Source organism: Anser anser, assembly GCF_964211835.1.
Source record: "Anser anser genome assembly, chromosome: 1".
NCBI lineage: Eukaryota > Metazoa > Chordata > Aves > Anseriformes > Anatidae > Anser > Anser anser.
In genome coordinates this window covers 192,185,501-192,199,873 of record NC_139720.1, presented here as the reverse complement: position 1 = coordinate 192,199,873, position 14,373 = coordinate 192,185,501, and the positions used below count along the sequence as shown (strand labels likewise).

The 14,373-nt window shown below is 40.9% G+C and overlaps 1 protein-coding gene and 1 long non-coding RNA gene across 3 annotated transcripts in view; one reads left to right on the top strand and one right to left on the bottom strand.

Annotated features, from left to right (window-relative positions):
• Positions 1–14,373, bottom strand: part of SACS (sacsin molecular chaperone) — a 59,285-nt gene that overhangs the window by 30,219 nt on the left and 14,693 nt on the right. Inside the window, exon 2 of one of the 2 annotated variants that reach the window (XM_083804150.1) lies at positions 10,579–11,126. In XM_083804150.1, the coding sequence (XP_083660276.1) occupies positions 10,579–10,601 (23 nt within the window). In that variant the 5' untranslated portion in view covers positions 10,602–11,126. Of the gene's footprint in view, positions 1–166; positions 2,105–10,578; positions 11,127–14,373 lie in introns of those variants that run through there. The other variant, XM_083804151.1, reaches the window with a different exon arrangement.
• Positions 11,052–12,628, top strand: LOC310883859. The gene is made up of 3 exons (XR_014573896.1): positions 11,052–11,189; positions 11,967–12,029; positions 12,311–12,628. It is a non-coding gene; the product is annotated as an uncharacterized lncRNA (long non-coding RNA).

The following is a 14,373-nucleotide window of genomic DNA, read 5'->3' as shown; positions in this document are numbered from 1 at the left end:
GGCTGAGCAGAGCCGCCCGCAGCCCGCCCTCCCTTCCTTCCCTCACGGAGGCCCCCGGAGCCTCCGCGGGCTCCCCGCCGGGCTGAGGGGAAGGAGCCGCCGAGGGGAGCGGCTGGGGCAGCGCCTCACGCCCGCGGCCCCCCTGCCCCGTCCCGCTGCCACTCACATGCCCGCCGCGGCGCACAAAGGGCCGTTGGAACCGCCACAGCCACCGCTCCCCTCGCGGGGAAGGGGTGGGATCGAGAACGGGAGGGGCTCGCCCTCAGCTCTGCGCCGCGGAGGAAGAGGAAAGAGGAGGAGGAAGGGGGGAGCCGGCGGAGAAGCCGCCGTGAAAGCAGCCGTGGCTGCGAGGGGAGGCGGCCTTACTAGCGGTAGTAAGGGCCCGGCCGTTAGTAGGGTGCCCCGGGGATGGGGGGAGGATCCCCGCGGGGATAGGGCTCCCCTGTGGCTGGTTTTGGGGGCTCGTTGGCCCTGGGTGAGGCAGCTCTCAGTTGGCGGGAGTGTGTGTGTGTGGCATCAGGTCCCCAAAGCCGTGAGTAACGCTTAGGTCCAGAAGCATGGCCACACACAGCTCCCTCCTTCATTCAGCAGGGAAAAAGCGCTGATGGGGCAGGACCAAGGCTGTGACACCTACCGCCTTCAGCGCTGCCTGGTCCCTACACTGCAAACACGACTTTGCCACCTGGGGAGTAGTTTCTCAGTAACAGTTCAACACCCTTAGGAGAGGAGAGCAGGGGCTGTGCTTTGTCCTTCCACTACTTCCATCCTTAAGAAGCAGCATCTCCCCACCCCTCCTTTTCCTCATCGTATCTCACATAATGCCCAGTATTCAGGCACCACAACACAGAGCACATGACATCAGTGCTAATAAACCTCATGTTTCTGAAGAATACAGAGCACAGAAGGAAACCTCATTTTTCTGCTTTTCTGACAGGCACTTGATTGGCCATGAATATTGACTGGTATTGATCTTCCACCTTATCTCATAGGGCCTATGATAAGTCCCCACGCTGTTCAAGACTTACGGAAAGTATTCCTGACAACAGGCAGGAAAAACTCCAGTCTCTCAAGGCGCAGCCAGAGGCAAAGGATGCAGTGGTTGTGTTGCAACTTTTCACTGAACCTGTACAGGAGCTCAGTGATTACCAATACGCTAGCAGCAAAAGGAAATTCTGTAAAATTGTGAGATGGATGTTAATGAGTGGAGAAAGAAACCTAATGACCATCGATATGGAAACTGCTGAAGCACTCAATGCATTAGTCTTCAAAGGCAAAGCCTGCTTCCAATCTCTGACACATTTTGATAAGAGAGGAGCAGCCAAGGATGAAAACTAAGTAGCAATTAAGAATCACAGATAGGAAGTTCTGTCTATTCAGACCCATAAACCCAGATAGGATTCACCAGAGTGTTCAAAATGCAGACCAACATGACTGCAAGGCCACCTCAGAAATCTGCTGTCTGTGAAAAAGCACATTGATAAGAAGAGCTTTATGGATGGGGAAAAAATAAATAAATACATAAGGCACATCTTTATGAAAGACTAAAAGGAGGCTAAAAGAAATCAAAGGCCAGTAAATCTCACCTCAGTCCCAAGAGATATCATGGAGAACATGCATTTGGAATCCACTTCCAAATACTTGAAGGACAACAAAAAAGTAATCATGAAAAGTAAACGCTAATTAACAAGGATCTAATCTACTTTTAATTGCCCTGTAGGATGAGATGGTTGACTATGTAGAAAAAGGAAAAGTAGTGGATGAAATACACCGTGACTTTAGTATGACTTTTGACACGGTCCCCTACAGCATACATATATAGAAGCTGAGGAAGTATGGGCTGGAAGTGAAGTGGGTTAAAATTTTATTGGACCACTGAGATTAAGAATTTGCAGTAAGTAATTCAACACTGAGATGGCAAGCAAAGTACTCTAGGCAATCACGTTGGGTAGGCCTGATATTGTTTAGACGTGACCTAGATGATGACAATGATGGCACTAAGCAAATTTGCAGAAAGCACTTGGGTAGGAGCGTTCAGAGCCTTCTCTTGACACCTGGGGTCTATCACAGACAACATTTAATATGACTGGTACAGAAATTAAGTGACTGTTGTGCTGTAAGTTGACTGATATAACAAAATAAAAAAAATTAATTGGTACCTAGTCAAAACTAACAGTAGAAAGGTATGGTTTGCAAGAGATTTATGACGACTAGATAATATCATGGCAAGATGAATGAAGAAATATCTAATTAGGTGGCCCATGTGATACCTATCCCAGACAGCGCCATTATAAACATAAACTGTGGCAAATCAAGCTTAGGAAAATTGTTCTGAAACCTCAGAAGAGATCCCATTTGGGGACTTTAATTGCTGGTTAGAGAGAAGAGCATGAGGCTGTCTTTGATGCATTCCTGAAACAGAGAAGCCTAACGTGAATGCTGGTCTAGGTTGGTGGCAGCACCCATAGAGCAGTGACAGCTGCCCACTATCTTCAGGGTGGTTACCCTCCTCCAGTCACCAACTGGGTGGCACGGGGAAGCAAGGCTTCCTTGGTATTGCCTTGTTGAGCTCCTGGTGGCTAGTAAGGTAGCAGTACTGCAGTAATGGGTCAGCTAGTGCTTGAGTGAGTTAACTTGATCTGTATCTGTGTGAATGTGGATTCTGTTATAAGTGGGGATATTGTTATATCTGTTATTCTGGATATTGTAATAGGTTAGATATTGTTTGCACATAACTATAACATTAGCAATAAGGTTACCAATAACTAGTTGGAATTGTTTTTTTATGCAGTAAAGGATATTGCAGCTCAATGATCCTTGTGCTTCTCATCAGTCAATTAAACTGGCAGTCTCCCTGTACAAATCAGTCTTCAAGTTCCAGAGTTTTAGTCTATCTGTGATCCCAATGACCTAGAGGAGCTTTGAGAAACTTGTGGAGGAGGCCAACAGAAACCTCCAAAGTCAATGTGTGCAGTGTTCTGCAGAAGGGACCATAGGCTGTGTCAGCACAGCTTGGGAAGCAATGGGCTGAATAGCAAACCTACTTCAAAGGACATGGGGAATGCCAGGCTGAATGAGGCAACAGTGTGTGCTCTCTACAAAGAGGATGGCCAACAGACTCTGCTCAGTGATGATGAGGCTGGATATTGTGACCAGAATGTGGTGCGTGGGGCCTCTTCATCTCCAGAACCCAGCAGAGGACTACTAACATGAACAGGGACACAAAGCACATCACCTACAGAGAGAAGCTGAGGGAGCTGGGCTTGTTTAACCTGATGAAGAGGAAATTCAGGTGCAATCTTGCAGCATCCTGCAACTACCCGAAGAGCAGTTACAAAGCTGATGGACCTGAACTCTTAGTAGTGTAAGACTGTAACAAGGAGCAACGGCAACTGATTGCACCTTGGGAGGTTCACAACGGACAGTAGGAAAAAGACTTCACTAGGAGCAATTCAGTACTGGAATGAGTTGTCTGGAAAGACAGTCTACATATTGGCATATTTTCAAGGCTTGGCCATGGCTGACCTGATCCTCCTTTGAACAGGAAGCTGGACTGGAGACCTCCAGAGGAAGCTGAAAACCCCCAACCAACAATTCCATTTCATTCCAACTGGTCTTAAATTCCAGTTCCTGACTATAAACGAAAACATTTAGGACTTCAGTCAGTGTCAGGGAGTTAAAACTACTGCATGGCAGCAGCAGATAACAGAGTTTCTGCGATCAGCCCACTAAAACAGAAGGAAGCTTAAAAAATAAAGGTCAAGTAGATCAGCACCCAACACAGCATCTAGGTAGACAGCTTTGCCAGTGCTGTAACATCTTATTTTAATTCATCAGCAATATTTGTATATTGTATAAGAGGCGGGAGCCCTGAGCTCCTGGAACTTAGCTATATCTGTTCCCCTCAAAAATCTGTTCTTTTTACAATGAAGACCACTTTTTCATACTGGCAGGATATTTTTCCCCATTTCTATTTACTGTGGGACAACTTTCATTTGTCTCTCCTTTATTATGTGTTTTCTACTATGTTTTTCCCTTTTGATCAATTTCTGCCCTGGGTTCTTTATTTCTGTCCATCCAGATAGAAGCAAGATGGTCATCCTCTTTGTGTATCTGCATTAATAGAGTAAGTATGACTAGAGCATGTGTTCCATCACAGCCATGTGATTATCTGCGCTGTTTAATTGCTGTTGTGCTTCTTGGTGCAGTTTTGACCTGTAACCACCACCAGTCTTCAGGATAATGACCAGGCATGGTTCATAAACCAGGGACAACTCCCCACAGGCAGAACAGACAAGAACATTTGGTTTTAGGTGGCTGTTGAGTTTTTTAGACATAAGCTGTGCTACGTCCCTTACCCTTAGAGGTCTGGCCCCTTCTTTAGGGCTCCACCTCTTTTTGTTTATTGGATAAATATTGCTGTTGATGAACAAGCCTCCCACTGATTTCAGTGGTGTCAAAATTTCAGGTTAACAATTTTATGACACAGACCCCTAGCAAGAGAAGGCACTGATTTCAGTATGAAAGATAAAAACAAACTGACACCAGATCCAAAGAATGGGGAAAAAAACCTCTTCTCAAACTCTGTTTTTAAAAAAAAAAAAAAAAAGAGGATTGCAGTAGAAACCGATTTGCAGAAACTTAATGGGAACTTAAAGCCACTACTGTAGTATCAATTACAATGCTGATTTCTATCAGCAATATCCTGGCCATTCATCTGGCAAGGAATATAATATGTTTCCTTTTATTGGTATAATTTTTCCTTTTTTATTATGAAGTGATTTACGGACATCCTGTTATCCATTATCAATCTCTTTATCTTTTGACAGTGACCTTTATCAACCTTATTTTCTTTTTTTTCCTTTTTTTTTTTTTTCCTGATAGCTAAATAAAAATCTCCTAGAAAAGTAACTCCAAAGAGTTACTCAGAAATTACACTGTCTGACCAAAAAGAAGTGCAGTTTCTGGTTTGCAAAGTTTGGGCATACACACACAAAAAAAAAATCTTGGTTTTAGTTTTTGATCTTGCTTGTCCCTTTGTAAAACAGAACTAGGAAGCTGTGTAAACCTATATCCATAAAACCTAAACATACATATTTGTGTTACTGATTGTACATGATGATGTTAAAAAAAAAAAAAAACACACTTGACCCGACCAGGTGGAATTTTGTAGCTGTGGTAGTTACAAAACATACCTTTTACATTTAAAATGATTGAGACAGATTTGGGAACTTTCAAATAATAAATGTAGAAATTCCTGTGATACCATTCTTATAACCACATTTCCAAGCTGAACAGCATTTGGATTTAATAATATATATGGAAAATTCTCCTGCGTCTATACACAACGTCTGTTTGGTTGAGAACGAGGTCATATAACCCCTACATGAAGGGACATGCAACAAAAAAGTGGAAAGTCTCTGCAATATTAAAGTATTTTCCATGAAATGAAAGACAATTTCATAGTGATTTTTCCTTGAAAGCAGAAAATTCTGTGTCCGAAATATGACCCCGTATTTCCAATAATTTAAAATAACTGTGCAGTAGCAGAAAGAGATGGATTTGAGCCCATTCCTTCATTATCACTGCGCACAAAGAGATGGAATGGAGTCCGCAAAAGGAAGAGTGTATGATTAGGTTAGTAATGTTAGGTTAGTAATGCAAGAGGAAACCCACTGCAGTAAAGCACCATCCAGTGCAGCAAATATTCTGCAGTGCTGGCAAGCAAGTAGCGGTGACTCAACAGCTACATTTATTTCAGACAGCACACACTAAACATAAAATCAAGGCTGCCTATGGCACAGTAAGCACTTACCTCCATTCTTAAATCAATTCCTTAAGTGTTTCTAACAGATGTTTTGAACATTACATTGTCCGTATTTCACATTAGCCAGAGACTATAGATTGCAATGTTCTGCAGTCACTGCCAGGAGCTTGGTATATCCTCGCTTACAAATGCTCTTTCAAGAAGTTCAAATATAAACCTACCATTTGCTGATGACACATGTGCTACTCATTGGGAAACCACCCCTTTCTGGAAAGTGGAAAGTTTCTCCTTTATTTGAATAGCTTCATTAACAGAAAACCTTTTTTTTTTATTTAATAAAAAAAGAAACAAAACACTGAACAGGCTATAATGCCATCTAGTACAAATGACAAAAAAAAAGTTTGGCCTGTGAAGCACTTGATCCAAACAAAATACCCAGTTTTGCCCTAAAATCTGTTACAAAATTAAAGGATTTTTCTGAAGTTGTTTTACAATGTTTCAGTGCAGTGAGTTTAAATCAGTTCTACTCTGCAGTCCTCATGTGAAATCACTACAGCCAGCTTCTGAGCCAAATAGCATCATGATCGTGGCTTAGTAAAAAATTCAAGAACAAGAGGAAAGTATTCTTTTTTGCAAGCTGATGTATTTCTAAAATAATGAGATGCTTTTGAAATACTGCTAATAATAAAGGATTTATGGACAAAAAGGCCAAGGGCAGCCATTTATTTCCATCTAATGATTTTGTGTTCTCAATTATTTAGTTTAACACTGAAGCCAGTTCCTTGATGGCCCTAAGCAAATGCCAATGGAAAATGCTTAAAAGACCATAAAACTTGCATACTTTTTTCTAATAAACAGCAGAACAAGAAGCATAAACAAATGACAAAATGTCATAATCTTCTCAAATTCTTAAGTAAAACTTCCTCTTAGATCTACCTCTGGGAGAAGAATACTTCAAGTTCTTCAAGGGCAGACCTAACCTTACTCTTAACTATAGTACAGTAACCATTACTCCACAAATGTGAATTGCTAAGAATTTTGGGGTTTTCTGTTCCAGATGGTACAAGTAACCAAATACCAGTACAAAATGCTTAGAGTTTCAAAATACGCAAAACATTAAGCCAAAATAGTGATAAAAATAAACTCCTCAATTGCTCTACAGAGAATTGCCTTAGGAGGGACTGCAGTGTTGCAAGGCTGCTGTTGGCACACACTTTTTTTAATAATACTTGTTTTCTTACAGCCTTCGGTGACAATAAAAAGGCCAGATTTAGAACACCTACTTTAACCTTGCAGCACCAAAAAAGCAGAGGCTAAATTTGCAGATTGATTTCAGTGTCTACTGTAGGTTCCTAAACACCATGACAAATCCAGCCCTGGGTTTTTGGCCTCCACTTAGGACATGCAGTAATCATCTTATCAAGGGCATTTCTTCCATACTGCCTTAAGACAGTTTTCTTATTTCTTTCCAGAATACTTAATGAAGCTATTATCTTTCTACTTAAGTGAGGAAAATCCACTCAATAACTGTAAAATGAGATCATCAGCCCCAGATTACACATGGATTATACATTTTAAGATGTATTTTTTCATCCCTGTGCAAGAGGATTGGTTCTAAATTATTTATTCATGTTCCAAAGTTTCAGAATATTTTCTAGGCATCACTGAACAGAACACCCTATGTATTTGGAGAAAATATTAAAATATCAAACATAAAGAAATGCAAGACATGCAGTTTTCTTAAATTATGACTAGCCACAACTTCAAGCACCTCTGCAAGTATCTGTACATCAAATAGGTAGTGGGTGGTACCCTGTAATAGTCTTTCAGGTGATGCTAGCTCTCTGTCAGTCCTGTCTCCTTTCTAGCAGTTTTTAAAACAGCAAGGCAAGCAACACATTATCCTTCAGACAACAGGAGAATGATGGGTGGCACAAAAGAAGAGACACCAGATACATGTAATGCCCAGTGAGAGGAAGAGAGTAAAAGGGGAAGAAAGAGCACAGGGCACCCTCTCTGGGGAAAACACAGAGAAGTGAAAGGGATTCTTGGTTTGTCTGACAAGGCCAGTCCCACAGCTGTGGTATCTCCAAGTAAACACTACTCCAAGCTCTAGCTCATACACAAGCTTTGCAGAATCACTCATCAGGAGCCAGAGGTTGTGCTTGCATCTCCTGTCCTACATAAGGTAACACAGGCTAAGGTGGAAAGTATTTCCAGCCTCCTACACCCCACTGCATTTCACTCTTCCTTTCGATTTTCTGGTGGAACATCTTACATAATCACCCCTTACCCTGATTCAGATGTTATTACCCAATTTAGCAAATTCTTTTTGTTTGAGCTAGTTTGGCTCATTTTGACAGAGCTGAGACACAAAGCAACTACAGGAGCTGTGATACCCTCAGAGCTGGGGGAGAGCTACCCTCTAGCTTCAGCAATAATAAAGATGTCCTAACTGCATCCATTGAAGATAAAGGTAAAATTTCCCTAGCTGGGGGCAGGGTACTTTTGAAAATGCCATCATTCTCATTTACATCTCCATCAGTGTGACAGCACAGATACGGCCCTCGGCATACCTCTGTATATTTGGATAAAAGAGAAGCAGGAAAAGTCAAGGAATTTTTCTAAAAAGGCCAAGGAAAAGGAGATAGCACACCTACAGGGGCTACAGAGCAGATTTTGGTGCAGTACTGTATGCTTATTTATTATGCATATGTATTCACGTTTGTACATACACAGTTATTGAAAGAGTTGATCAGATGCAATATACCTCTTACTATAATTCCTGTAAAAATCTCTGTTGAAATATGGGTGTGACAACTGCAAAGTTACCCACGCCTGTGCTAATTTCTCATCAATTAGCCTGCTTGTGCCTGTTTTGAACAGAAGCAGCCACAGAGCAAAAAATAATTCCTGCAATAAGTGACTTCACAGCCAGTGAAGAGTAGATTAACAGGTGTGGTAGTGGAAGGTGTAGCGTGACCGTGTCCCATGAGAGCATCAGCACCACAGGAGCTGCAGCACACTGATCCTCCCATCACAGACCAGCTTAAAGCACTTCAGTACCCAAAGATTTTTGTGAATGCGCAGAAATGAGATTAAATGCAACATGTGTATAATACTGCAGCAAAACCCATCTACAGCTTAATCAGTGAATTCTTTCTGGAAAAGAAGTTCATTTTAATTAGCTATAAGAGGTTGTGTTGTTGCTGTTGTTGTTGCATTGCCTCTGTATGTTGACAGAAAGAGGAATGAGGATAGAAACTTAAGGGAATTGCACTCCTATTAATACGAATTAACACTGCAAAATAGGTGTAGTGAAAATTTCTAAAACTTCAAAGTCATCACCTGCAGCAGAAATCTGCACTTTAGCTACTGTCTTTAAATATACTGCACAAATTCCATGAAGCTCCAACTGGGACCAAGGTCTTGGCGTTATAGACACTGTACAAAAAAATAAAATGCATAATAGCTTGGCCCTGCCCCAAAAAATGTCTATTTGCAGACTTGCTGGAGGAAGGGCATACATCAAAATTTAAGAAGCAAACTGATTTGGTACAACACCACAAGGTCACAGCAGTCTGCTAAAGCTGAGATAGTTGCTGCAAGTCAGGCATCTAAAGCCCAAACTTCACACACACATTTGATAATTGACACTTGACTACAATTTAGAAATAACTAGGAACAATACAATATTAAAGTTAATATACAGATGACGTACTGTACCAAAATCTTTGAGATCTGTAATTTTTTTCTAGTTTATTGATACTGGAATAAAAAAAATCCAGTGGGGATTCTGAAATGTCACTTCATCGTCTAATGGAAACTCAGTTTAACTGAGACTCACATAAAAACACAAACTGCATGGAACCAAGTGAGCAGAAATCATTAAAAAATTGACATGACAGAATATTTGTCATTTATGATCCTAGTGGAAGAAAACCCATCATTTAACAGTATTCAAGAATGTCAATATTGAAATATTGAATTTTAAACCGTTGGCAGCATGAATAATACTCACTGCAAGAGTGCCTATAGCAGAACAGATTGAGCCATTCACATACAACAGTCAATATGTGTCAAGCCAAGTCTGTTTGCCTCTCCCTTGTCTACAACTCTTAAGTCTGATTTATTCAGTCCCACCTCTTCCCAATGCACCGTCTTCAACTTGAATATTAGCCCTGAAGCTCTAGGACAATCCACACAGAGGCTGTCTTACAGAGAGTTGCACATCAGTGGGGAACCTGCAGATTGCAAGGCTGGGGGTGGAGGCTGCCATCTCTTCATGCAAGGCCCACTGGTAGTAAGTAACCACATTTCTAGTGACAGCTTAACATCCAGATAATCACTTATCTCCTAAGCTTTGTTCAGACATTGTCCATCCACACAAGGATGCTTAGTTCTTTAGCTATTAGCAAGATTATACCTTGTTCCCAGTAAAGCCATATGTTAAATTCACCCTTAGGGAACTACAGGCAGAAGAAAGCTTTCACTTATTTTCAAGAAATGTTACAGTGAAAGTGGACTGCACGTGTAAATTGAAAGTTAGACTATAAATCCATTACTCACAGGAGAGACAAATTTCACTAGGATAATTCATAAGTAAATGCAGCAGAACCTGGTACCTACGTATGACTTTGCAGCTGAAGAAATTTCATTCTTAAAAGTAGCTTTTGTTTGTTTTTTTTACAAATAATAAGAAAGACCCAGATACAAATAACAGGACACAATCTTTATCTTACTGAAGACCACAAGGGTTCAGGCAAGAACATCTCAGCCTAACGAAAGATTCTTTCAGGAGTTAATCATTTTACCTGCTCTTATCCTTGATCTCCATCGTCTCCTTTTCTTTGATATCTTCCCTGTAGGAACATGAAGCAGATACTGGATTTTTAAATTAGCAAATTATTTTTTAATCTTCTCTTGGTGGTTCATCACCTCCTCTTCAGTGGATACAAGAAATCCCAGGCATATGAAATTCAATTCAGTGTTCACGCCATCCCTGTATTCCAAAAGATTGCTGTATGTCTCACCATCTGCTGCTTCTACAGTTTTCTTCTAAAACCCCATGCTTAATTGTTCACAGAACTTGCCTTTCTGATAATCAGGAACACACTTAATAGGACTGGTCTCAGAAAGCAAGGAGGTCTTGCTTATTTTTTTGAAACAGACTTCAAGCTATGTTTTTGTGGGATTGATTTCTGTAGAAGGGGTGGAATTGTGGCAGCTGCTGTTTCTGCTTTTTCTTCCTTTTTTTTCTGGAGGCAGACAAAGTTGGAAGAGTATTTGTCAGGGCCAAAGTCTGATTCGTCTTCCCCCTCACACCTGCTGGAAGCTGCTTCTTAACATCAACTCAGGAGTCCTGGAAGAAAAGACACGAGAAAAAGGGGTGGACCATTAATTCAACACAGAATTGAACTGAAGGGTATGGAAAAGTCATTTCCTCTGAGGGCATAGTTGTAGTTACTAGTATTAAGTGACTCATGTTGCTAATTATAAATTGCTTTCTGCATTACAGTGCTTGTAAGCACATGGAGAGCTGGAAAAGAGCAGTGAGGTTTTTTGCTTCTTCTCCAGTACAATACAGTGCAATCAGTACAATAACTAACATATGTAGCTGTAAGTATGCTGAATTAATGGACAAATTTTCAGTTTCTTCCTTTACATGAGTATCTGCTAAAAAAAAAAAAAAAAGACTCTAGGATATATTACAGCTTTGATATAAAAGTATGCCATCAAAGAAAAGAACAGGCAGGGCAGAACACCAATGGAGAAGGATTTTGCCCTTCTGCTCAAATGGCTTACAGCTATGGGAGGAGATTAACTACCTTGCAATGAATTTCCATAGGGATGATTCAAAGTCTTCCCATCTAATCCCCCCTCCCGGCTATATAGGTCAACATCCACCCTACTCTGCCCATACCTTCAGGAGCTATTTCCTTCAAGCTGACCCACAAAATTTTTGTAGCACAAGAAGAGTGTATAAATTAGGCAAGACCTGCTGTCAAGCAGCAGAAAACATTTCATTCAATATACATGTTAAGTTATTACCCCAGGAAAATATGTGTGAGAGAGCAGGGAGAAAGACAGTGGTATTCCATTAATGTTCTGCATCCGTGCAAATGTAAACCTTCTCTGAGCCTCTGACAGTGCTGGCAAGTCTTTTCATAATGTGCAGTTGCGTATATCCCTCTTTAAACAGGAATGCAGAGAGCCCTTCTTTCCTGACCCAGAAAGGGAAACAACTGTGACTACACTGCAAAAGGTAAATTAGTTTATTGTCTAAGTATGATATTGCCAATACAAATGGCATGTGAGAAAGGAGGGTTGAGTATGTGGTTTGGGTTTTGCATGTTTTTGGGGGGTTGTTTGTTTTTTTCTTTTTCAATATTTAGGAATTTACCTACTCAGCATGTAAGTGAATATCAAAGGATATAGACTGAAGATGTATTTTGAATGCATGTTTTCCGTGAAAAGTATCACAGATAATATAACTTAGCATAATGTGCTGCTAAATGGCTTTAATATAAATTTGTCTTTCTACAGATGCTGGGATGTATACCTAGCCAAAGTTCCACGCTTAAGTCATAGTTAAGTAATACAGACTGAAGCCAACAACCATGCAAATCCAGCCTCATTTGCACAGGTGTGAATGATTCCATCCAGAATAAAGCCAGTGCAGCCCTGCTGCGTAATGAGTTGCAGCTGGGAGGGGAGCACCAAGGAAAAGCATTTTGGCTGCAGTGGAAAGCCAAGCCCAAGGGGGTCCTGGCATGCTGGTGCAGCCATAGCTGGAGACCAGGACAGCTTATACTGTTTTCCCTAAAAAATCATTAGTAAAATCATACATGAAAAACATTTAAAGTTGTTTGAGCAGCTTCAATTGTCTTGGGGAAGGAAAAAGAGAAAGAAATAGGTTTATAATAGAAAGCTAATTATGACTTTAAGAGACAGCCTCTCCATAATTAGTGAGTGGCACACTTTCTCAGACTGTATTCTATTTCTAGGCTTGGCCTTTCAAAGATTGTCCTCTATTATGTTGCTGTGGGGACGCTTTTTCACTCACTGATTTTTTGCATGATTTCACACATATCTCTGTGCGTGACCTGCATGCTGACAAGATTCTAGCTAAATCTGTTATCATAGTAAGTCAGTAACTGCTATGAGTATTTCTCCTAGGATACTGAAAAACCCTTTGTTTCAGAATTGATATGTTACTTGCCGTTGGTACTGACATGCCCTTAGAAAAGAAAAATCCTTGTAGGATTTTTGACAATGATACCTCATCCAGAAAATGGTTAGATCCAAAGTACCTGTAAGCAGCCTAGAATTATTAATTCAAAAAATAGCTTGCTTAGCAGAACAGCAAGTTAAATCGTCACATGAAGTGACATCCCTACACTGGCAAAACATTTTGATAGTCCTCGAAGGAACTTGGTCTTGCCTGCACAGATGTGACCAACTGGTGTTGTCAGTTTGCTTCCAGATCACATTGCAATCCTAGAAAGATTCCGACACAGTCATCTCCATGTTGTCTCCCATGATAAGAAAGAGACAGCTTGGCTCTCAGACACCAGACAGGGACAGACCCTGGCACACTAACTTCCTAACCTTACACTGCTTCACTGTCTGAGGTAGTCACACAGGTTACCCTATAACTTTACACAATATTCAGCTCCAGTATATGACACCACTCTTTCATTTAATTCAATAGTATAGACATTGACATATATCTCTCCTGGGTAAAAATAATAATAATTAAAAAAAAAAAGTTACAATCATTGCCTATATCAGTTTTGCTGGAGGATTTTGTCTTTAATTGAATTTTGGTGGAGGAGGTTTAGTAGCAGTCTGTAAAACGATCTTCAGTTTTTTGGATGCCCACAACTAGTTGTAGATATGAAGCCACAGGTATGGGTCCTATCACACTGCTATGCAAATACTGAATTTTGACTGCAAAACAGGTACATAAGTAGAAATACTATTCCAGGAAATTCTTGTGTGAAAAACATTATCTGACTATCTATCTGTTTGCCCCTCATCCAGCCTTTTAATATTGGGATCAGTCTAACTTACATGTACTTCGTGGATTTCTTTCCTCAGCCAGAATAACTGAAACCAAACCTCTAATATTCCATCCAGCAGCATGAGAAGCATGCAAGAACCATCACAATTACTGAACACAATCCCAAGTTTAAAGAAGATAAAACCTGTGAACAAAGACGGCACAGCAGTAACAAATCCTGAATTCACGTTTTATACCACTTAAAAGCGCAATTTGATCACAGGACCACAGCAATGGGAGGTATATATCCTCAAGCAGAAGAACAGAAGTGAGCAGCATAGCATTAGAGCAGGCTGAGTGGACCAGAGCTGCAGCACACCTGGGTCACAGCGAGATGTGCACAGCCAAAAGGTACTCCCTCTACCTGCTGCATCCACAGCTAGCACTGGCTGTACCTTACATTTGTCCTCAAGGTTCAAAGATACACTGTGGAACGATCCTGTTGTGCTAATCACAGCCCCTTGCAATATCATTGATACAAACAGCCAACGTGTAAAGGGGCTAAGAGAAAAACACTTTTTTGGTTTAGGACACTTCACTCTCC